Genomic DNA, 10167 nt, shown 5'->3' on the forward strand with positions numbered 1-10167 from the left:
GAGCCATAGCACCACTTCCGGCTTTTTTTCTTTTTGCTTATGTGGTGCTGAGGAATCGAACCCAGGGCCTCATGCGTACAAGCCAAGCGCTCTACCACTGAGCCACCTTCCCAGCTCCTCAAATACTTTCTTTTAACAACTCAGGTCTTAGAATTTGGTAATAGAGTTGGGTGTTGGTGACTCACACCTGTAATCCTAACTACTAAAGAGGCTGAGATCTAAGGCTCACAATTCAATGTTAGCCTGGGCAGAAAGTTCATGAGATTCTTATGTCAAATTAATCACCAAAAACTAGAAGTAGAGAGGTGTCTCAAGCCATAGAGCAGTAGCCTTGAGGGAAAAAAAACCCACAGCAAACAAGAGCACAAGTCCCTGAGATCAAGCCCCAGTCTTAACCCACAGGCAAAAGGATTTGGAAATAGAGAGCAGATATATACAAATTACAAGTATCCAAGAGAACAAATGTAATTATCCATATTTCTTTATATAGTAGTCCTAAAACCAATAATAAACATGATAGACGATAGGAGCGTGTATTTTGGTTTAAACTAAGAAAGATTGCTGAAACATAGTTTTGAAAGGGAAAATTACAGCTGGCCTGAACCTACAGAGTGGATGACCATTGAAAATAAATAAGCAGATTATCAGAGACTTTCACATTAGGAAGTGGTTATATTCTATCACTTCTAAGATTTCTTATATCCTCAAAATTCTGTGGTTCTAGAGCATGAGAAAATTTTCTTTTGTTACAACTGTGCATGCAGAAATTGCTTAATGAATAATAGGCTAAGAGTTCTGTTCCCTGCACACTACTTTTTTTACTTTTTAAAAATGTTTATTTAATTGTAAAGATGCTGTACGGGGGGGGAGGGGTTTACAGTTACATGAGTAAGGTAATGAGTTCATTTCTTGTTGAACATGGTTACCCCCTCCTTTGTTTTGCTCCTACTATCCCTTCCCTCCCTCACTCTTCACAGCTCACCCCCCCCAGAAGTTGCAAAGTTCATTTCCAACATAATGTCTTGTGACTCTCACTGTTGCTATGGGTCATCCTGTGTCCTTGTTTCAGCATTTTGTTATTCCCCTTCCCCTCTCAAATTAGATAAATGTATATACCAGATGCAGGGTACTCACATACAATGACAACAGGGGATATACCATAGAGGGAAGAACATACAAAAGAAACAAAAAAATCACATTGTACATTAAAAACAACAATAACAAAGGAAAACCTCTTGTGTCCATATCTTGGGGTTCATTTCATTTAGCATCATCTTATATCGTCATATGTACATAGCTTTTGAGCTTTGCTGCTTATCTGATATGATTATCCTATATGTGTACTACTTGTTGCAAATAAAGGAAACCATGGGACCGATATTTCTTTGGGTATGACTTACTTCACTTAATCTGATTTTTCCAAGTCTTTTCATTTCCTAACAAATGGGGAAGTGTCATTCTTTCTGATGAGAGTATAGAATTCCATTGTGTGTGTGTTTTTATTTATATGCATATATATGCATGTATGTATGTATGTATCACATTTTCTTGATCCATTCATCTTCTGAGGGGCATCTGGGTTGGTTCTATATCTTAGCTATGGTGAATAATGCTGTGTTAAACATAGTTGTGGTGGTAGCTTTACTATGGACTTGTTTGTGATCATTTGGGTAAATGCCCAAAAGTAGGACTGGTGGGTCATAGGGGAATCTATGTGGAGTCTTTTGAGGAACCTCCATACTGCTTTCTGGAGTGGTTAAACAAGTTTACGCTCCCACCAACAGTGCAGTGGGGTTCACTTTTGGGACATCCCCACAAGCATCTGTTGTTATTAGATTTCTTGATTATAGCCGTTCTAATTAGGGTCCCAACACACTATTATAATACGTTCCCATTGTAAAATTGAGATAAGCTTCCCACGAAAACCTTTGGCCCTTTAGACATAATAAAGTCATATTTAAGAATATATTTTAAATATGTATTTACTGGGAAATCATTACTGAAAATAAACTAAAAACAAGCAGTATAGTACACTGTATAAATTGGGCATTATCAAAAGAAACGAAAATAGTTCAATGCTTTGAGGATCCAATTATAACTTGCTCTGAGTCAAGGTCCTTTAAGACCTAAAATGTTATATTCAATGTACTTACTTCAAATTATTCTATATTTCTATAAACAGTTGCATATAATAGCCTCTTTCTATTTATCTTGAGCGGTGTTATAAAATCATAGAGAAAAAGTAATTTTATTAATTCTGTTTGCAGGCATTGTACTTTTTTCTTTTAAATCAGACTCTCACCACATCATCCAGGCTGGGCTCAAATTCCTGGACTCAAGCAATCCCTCTGTCTCAGCCTCCAGAGTAGCTAGGAATACAAGCAGGAACCACCATGCCCAGCTGTACTCTCTTCTTTTATTCCCATTTCATAAGGTTCACCAGTAGCCCTATATAAACATTTCTTTTTCCCTAAGACATTTCTTATCCACAAAATGAGAAAATAAATGCTTACTCATTTAAAAAGTATTTCTTTCTTTTCTATATCTTTTTATTTTTTCCTTTATTTCTTAGGCTAGTTTAGGCCATGATCCTCCTTTCCATGTCTCGCTATTCCCTGGAACTACAGGTATGTACCACCACACATAGCTTATGGGTTGAGGTGAGGTCTTACTTTTTACTTAGATTAGCCTTGAACATCTTTCCTCCTGATTTCTACCCTCCAAGTAGTTGGGACTACAGGAATGTACCATCATGTCATGCCTTGAAAAGCATTTCTTAAAGCTTTTAAGCAATCCTTCTAGCAGCTCTAGGCCTAAGGGCTAACCAGGCTTTTCTATGTTGGGAGATGAAAGCAAATATAAATCAGTGTATCTCAAAATTTTACTAAAGTGAATTTAAACATATCAAACCATTCTTTTTTTTAAACTTCCAGTAAAATTTCACAAAGTAAAAAAGTAAAGGTGTATTAGATGGTGATAGACAAATAAATAGATACATACAGACAGACACATACATAGATACATATATAGATATGTAGAGATATAAGTATAGACATAAAATGTACAATAAATGTGACCAATTCACTTACCAGTTCCATTAAATCTTTTAACTTCCCAATTTCTTCTGGAATGGATACCAGTTTATTATTACTGATGACCAAAACTTTAAGAGGAAGATCAAACAGGTACTTTGGCAATGTTGATAAAAGATTTCGGCTGAAAAGATTAAGAAAATCTTATTATGAGAAATATGCATGAAAATTGGCATATTCTGTTAAAACAAAAGAGTACAAATCACCTGGAAATAAAACAATAAACTTTTACTAAATGACAGTCCCACTTAGTGAGTACATAGCTTCTATAAAGCACATGCGAATTCTTTACATGAACTATTTCATTTAATCATCACATTAATTCAATAAGTAGTATCTTCATTACAGAAAATGGAACTGAAAACTAGTTCAGTGACCTGTCCATGAATTGCAGAACTTTCCACACAAGTGTGACTGCTATCTCTGATACTGTCCTGTACCCAATCTGGGATCAAAACTCAGACTGATTCTTCTGAGCTAAAGAATGCCCTACACTCCGATGAATTCAGTATGTTCAATGCCTTGATTCCTTTAGCTCTAAAAAAGTAGCATTTCCTATGTTCCAATCTGAGAAAGAATAAGGAAGACCCTATGTCTTACTTATGTGTGATAACTCCAACACAGACTCCTATTTTACACATGAAAAAAATCTCACACTGGTAAGGGAGAAAGCTAAGAGTCAAACAGAGGAAACATGGCCAAGTAACCCTTGGCTTCAAGCTATTAGGGTTAGATTTTAATATCATTTCAGGCTGACTGACCCAAAAGATGCAAATACCACAATATAAAAAGGGTTCAATTCAATTTGCGCAGTGACAAGCATTGAACAAGAAATAATCTCTTCTGTTTTTTCAAAGTGACAATTACAGTCCACAGCAACAAAAGGCCAATGTTACTCGAGAGGAGCAATTCAAGACTCTCCACCTAATGTTATCCATGTGGAAGATGTTGAGAAACACTCAAGAGACTTTTGCAATCAAGTGTAAAGTTAGAAAAAGACAATGCTGCTCAAATAGTAATGCTGGACAAGCTACTAGAATGTCAAATACACTGGGGTCGATCACAATCCTTCACACTGCAGCACCAAGAGGTTCCTTGAAAAAATGGTCAGTCTGGGCCTCGTGTGCTGGAGCACATAAGGATTCTACAGCAAGAATCACAAAGTGGGGAGTGTACAGAATACAAGTCAAAAACCATCTTAGCCATTTATTTAGATATTTTACAAAACTAAAATAATAAATAGGAAAATGAGAGCAAACTGATTCTAATTATCCTCTAAGAAATAAAAGGCCCTTAAAATCCATTTTCTTTCCCTTAAGAAGCATGATAATCTAAGGGGTCTTTAACTCCCATTTCCTGCATGGAGAACAGCAAATGTGTTCTCCCTGTTCTCAATTTCTCTTTCTTTTAACCCAGTTGTGCTAAAATAAATACTTGCTAAAACAAAGAGGAGAACCAGAAGGATGAAACAAAGGAAGCTAATTGAATTAGCCTAATGATCTTTTTCCAGAATCTGGTTTCTTCCTACAAAGCAAGTAAGTCATTAATCAACTCTTCTTTACTACATGTTTTAGAGGAGACCAAATAAAGCCAGTCACTACAGCAAATGTTATTTCAATATAGTATGTTTGAAAATGTCTGCCTGTAAACAAAAATCAGTAGTCAACTTTTAGAGGAGACCATATAAGACTAAGAGCATAGCTATAGGGCAAGGCACCAACCTAGCATGAGGCCCTGAGTTCAAACACCAGGGATAGAAGAGGAAATTTTAGTAAAATTTTTCTAAGACATACCATACATGTTTATGCATAAATGTAATTCAGTTCTTAGAAAATCATTTATTCCATAAATGAATAAAATGAAACATAAAACTATCTTCCTTTCCTCAAATATCTCATAAGGTAGGCCAATGAGACTGCATTATTACTTATGCACATTAATTATATTTACCACTTCCCTATAAGGGAACATAGACAAGTAACTTAGTTAATGGAAGCTATGAAAATAATTCAAAACCAAAGTTACAACATACCAGATTTCTATTCAATATCATTCACTTGGCAAGGCGGTGCTTTTCTTATACATGAGTAGCAACTCTTTTGTAAATTCCAGATAAAAGCAGTACAGCCGGAATCACTTACTGACTACAGTTGGCCCTTTATATCTATGGGTTCTATTTCAGAGGCTTCAACCTATTATGCATGGATCAATAATATTCAGGGGAAAAATCTGCATCTTACTGAACATGTGCAGACTTTTTGTCATTATTCCTAAGCAAATAGCAACTATTTCTACAGCCTTTATAATAATTATATAGAGATCAGAGAAAGTATAGGGAGCATGCACATGGGTTAGATGTAAACAACATGCCATTTGCTGACTTGGTATCTGAGGCAAGCTTTGGAATGAATCATCACAAATACAAAGGGACAGTTGTATGTATGACACTGGACAAATAGCTAAGCCACTTTCTTTTCTTGTAATGCAGGGACAATAACAGTGCCAATCTCAAAATGCTGTTGGAAGACTTAATAAGGTAATATGGGGAAACATGTTCAATACTACCTGGCACATAGAAAGTACTTACTAAGCAACACTGACATCAATTTGCAACTTTCCAAAAATTCATCCCAATCTATCCATTCTTGAAGTAGCAACAAATCACAAGAACAGTAAAAATTTTTAGCAGAGGATCACAATGGTTCAATATAACCATATAAAATGATGCTTATCGAAACGAACTTCAATATATGGAAAAATGAAGTTATTTTAGTGTACTGTTTGCAGTTCTTTTTTTCTTTCATTTTGTTCTTTTTTCTCCCACTTTAGTTTATTCCCTTTTTACACTGTTTTTGATTTCTGTATCTTGTATATAACTTTATCTGACTTGGGGAAGTGAAGGGGAATCCCAGAAATGCTGGGACAAAGGGTGAACCAATGCAATAGTGATACTAGATACTATGTTGAAAATGAACTTGATACCTTGAGGGGGTGAGGACTCAAGAAGGGAGAAAGTAGGAGAAAATTAGGGATGGGTGACACTGTTCAAAAAGAAATGTAGTCATTAGCTGACTGACATAACTGTAACCCCTCTGTACATCACTTTTACAATAATTTTTAATTACTTAAGAAATATTTATATTTCACTGAAACTAAGTGAATCTGTACTATGGTGCCATGATTTCAGGAAAATAGGTATTGCCTTGCTATTCAAAGTGAGGTCTAACTACCAACAGGCAGGCATAGTCATTACCAGATCTGTTAGAAATGCAGGCTCCATAGTAGATTCAAGGAATTGATATCCACTTTTAACAAGCTTCTCAAGTGAATGATTGCTGTGCATAAACTGCTTTACAGAAAAGACCAAAGCCCTACAAAGCAATGTGAATATTGCAAAACACATAAAATATTATGGAGATAAATACAGGCTACACAGCCAAACTAAACACAATCTTTTGCTACTAGGAATAATGGGATCAATAAGAAAATCCAAAATTTATTTAAAAGAATTTTCTTACCTAATGTTAAGGTATGTTAACATCTGCAGGTTTTTAATGGCTTCAGGAATGGTTTTGATGCAATTATGATATAAGTTTAATGTTTCAAGAGGTGCAAATAACCACACATCAGAAGGAATTTCTGTAAAGCGGTTTCTAGAAAGATCTGAAAAACAAAAATAGTGTTTGCGTGTCAAAAATACACATATCCACAGAAATTAACAAGACTTTTTTCCATTTTATATTTTTTATTTTTTTTTTTTTTTGTTGGTCGTGGGAGCTGAACTCTGGGCTGGGCACTGTCCCTCAGCTCTTCAGCTCAAGGCAAGCACTCTACTACTTGAGCCACAGCGCCACCTCCTATTTTTTTCCATTTTATGTTTTGAATTTTATGGGCATAATATTACCCTAGTACCAAATTGTTTTAGGTATACCCCATTAAAAATTGATGCATATGTTTTATGCTGAAGACTTTATTCACTTTGAAAAATATTTTAATTTTGTTCACTTCCTTTATTGTTCATTTTCTAATTCCTTAACTCCTTACTTATCTCTGTCATCTTCAAAACAGAACAATTTTTACACTTGCTGAATCACTTAGAACCTAAGCAACTATTAAAATATTATAAATATTATGGACCAATTCTGTGAAGATAAAAATTTTTTAAAGTACAAATATCCAGGCACTGGTGGTTCATACCTGTAATCCTAGCTTCTTAGGAAGCTGAGAATTAAGTATTATGGTTCAAATCAAGCCCAGGCAGGAAAATCTATAAAACTCTTATTTCCAATTAACCACCAAAAAGCCAAAAGTGGAGCTGTGACTTAAGCACAAAAATTATAAAATATATTCACAGAAGATATGTTTATTTAAAAACACACTTCAAGCTGGGCACGAGTGGCTCTTGCTTATAATCCTAGCTACTCAGGAGGCTAAGATTTGAGGATCATAGTTCAAAACCAGCCCAGACAGGAAAGACCCTGAGATTCTTATCTCCAATTAACTACCAAAACATCCAGAAGCAGAGTTGTGGCTCTAGTGGCTATGTGCTAACCTTGAGTCAAAATACAGCACCCAGGCCCTGAGTTCAAGCCTCAAGATCAGCACCAAAAAATGTACTTCAAAATGATATTAACAAAATCTGCTTCAAATTATAAAATCCAAATCTGACATTTAGCTTTAAAAGTATTAGTGAGGAAATATTTCTGACGTTTAAAAAATCCCTCAAGATTCCACAGCTCCCTCCATCTTTCTCTCTCCCTCCTTCACACCCAAGTTCACATAAATCCACAGTACAACTAAATTCCTACCTTACTACCATGGACGTGTTACCCTAGTACAAGTTGGTTTCTGGTCATTCCATATCAACCAAGTAACCAGCAACTTACATATCAACAACCAGTTCATGTATCTGGAAAAACTCTCATGCTTTAGCCTAAACAACCACCCTTTTGGATTTTTCCCATTATTATGTCTGAAGTTTCTTTGGCTACATTTTCCTATACCTGAATTAGGAATGTCCATCTTTTCAAAAGTTAAGACTCTCTTTTTAAGACAATCTACTGAGTGACTTCATCGTCACATGTCCAAATTATATTCATATACTGAAAAATTACAAATTCAGAATATGTGTAAGTACCTTGTTTGTTACTTGTTTGATGCAGGGTTCTGCTATGTAACTTATCCTGGACTAAACTAAAAATCACCTGCCTCAGCCTCCCAAGTGCTAGGATTACAAGTGTGTCACTACGTGCTCAGCTTCAAAGGATATAATGATCTTCCATACTTCCTCCTCATGCCTTTCAGGAACCTCAGATTCTACAAATACTAAACCTGACCTGAACATGTTCTTCTAAACCATTATTTCTCAGACAGTTACCAAAATGCTCCCGGGTAATTTGCTCAAACTGGTATTCTCTTTCCTCATTCCAAGGGATGAGGCATGTTTACTTAGGGAAATAGTAAATTCAGAATATTAATATGCATGTATTAGTATATAATATGAATGAATGGATGAAGAGAAGAGAGGGAAAGAATGAAGAGACAGGGATTCTTATTTGTAATTGACAAGAGAAAGAAATATATAATGTGAAAATTAGATTTTTCTTCCTCCCATTGTAACATTCTGAATATCTGAATAAACTGATAGACTTACGATACCAACATCTAACCTTAAAATCAAGTTTCTGATTATCTGGCTTACCTGGTCTGGTTCTATTGAGGAAGGAAATGAAGCCATTATATGTAGTTTAATGTTTCTGTTTCTTTTACATTTAGAATTATATCTCTATTCATCTAACTTCAGGAAAATTAATGGTTACCAATAATTTGAAATCCTAAAGACAAAAGTATGTCTAATTGGTTTTCAGTATAATATCTAAAATTTATTACTAAATAATGTACTGGTCCTAGAGATCGATGATAGTAGCTTGAATAAAAACCACAAGAATAATGAAAACGCAAAAGTGGATAGAATTTAAAACACAATTTGGAGTTCATACGTAAGAGGGAAAGACAAGGGCTAGGCTATGGGGAATAAATAAGAGATACCAAGGATAGCACACAGGCCCCTTCATGATGCTACTCAAAAAAGTGTGTGAATAGAACAGAAATTTTTGTTGTTGCTATTGGTAGGATTTTATTTTGCTATTTGAAAGAGGGCTTCAGTCAAGAGCTCGACTTTATTTGAAAGAGACTCAAGGGAGATTACTAAATAAACATTTCACAGGTGATTATACATCTCAGAAGTGAGGTCTGAAACAGACAAATAATTGGAGGTTGTGGAAATCATAGAAATATAAAATCGTAGAAATAGATGACATCATAGGTCCCAGGGTGTCCCTTATTTGCAATAACTAGTATATGTCTGAGACAAGCAGAAACAGTCAGATAAGTTGATGTTAGGCAAAATGAACCCCAAGATAAGGACTCAAATGTTTTTTTCTTTCTTGCTATAGTTTCTAACATATTTATAAGATATTTCTTTGTTGCTTTGTATGTCCCTTCCCACGGTATAACCCCTGTTCTCACTATATTTGATGTAGGTATAATTTGTGGAGGGGAAGGTGGACCCATCGCAACAATGAGATGTACAAGATATTATGTCAAAAAATGAACTTAACAACTTTGGTGCACTGGGGGAAGGGGGGGAGGAGGGAAGGGATGGTAAGGGGAAACAAAGGAGGAGGCAACAATGCTTGATAAGAAATGTACTCATTACCTTGCTCATGTAATTGTAACCCATTTGTACAGTATTTTCACAATAAAAAATAAATAGATGACATCATATAACATCAATGTATTGAGATCAAGATAGGCCATCTATCTGCCTGGAGTGTTATGTGCCTGTAGTCCCAGCTATTCAGGAGAATGAGGGAGGATGATCACTTCAGCCCAGGAGTCTAAAACCAGAATAAGCAGCAAAGCCTACATCTCAAAAGTAAGGAGAGAACTCTTCAATGAAATTGAAAGAGAAAGATCACTACCGAACACATTCTATGAAGCCATCATAACCCTCATCCCAAAACCAGGCAGGGACTCATCAAAGAAAGAGAACTATAGACCCATTTCTTTGATG

At 35.5% G+C, this 10167-nt stretch overlaps 1 protein-coding gene across 2 annotated transcripts in view; it reads right to left on the reverse strand.

Moving 5' to 3' along the window:
* Nucleotides 1–10167, reverse strand: part of Lrch2 (leucine-rich repeats and calponin homology (CH) domain containing 2) — a 105446-nt gene that overhangs the window by 63521 nt on the left and 31758 nt on the right. For both annotated transcript variants that reach the window (XM_013035956.1, XM_013035958.1), the window contains exons 2-3: nt 6611–6755; nt 3090–3216 (exon numbers count right to left, since the gene is read on the reverse strand). In XM_013035956.1, the coding sequence (XP_012891410.1) occupies nt 3090–3216; nt 6611–6755 (272 nt within the window). The remainder of the gene's footprint in view (nt 1–3089; nt 3217–6610; nt 6756–10167) is intronic.

Source organism: Dipodomys ordii, unplaced genomic scaffold (genome assembly GCF_000151885.1).
Source record: "Dipodomys ordii isolate 6190 unplaced genomic scaffold, Dord_2.0 Scaffold233, whole genome shotgun sequence".
Classification (NCBI taxonomy): Eukaryota; Metazoa; Chordata; class Mammalia; order Rodentia; family Heteromyidae; genus Dipodomys; species Dipodomys ordii.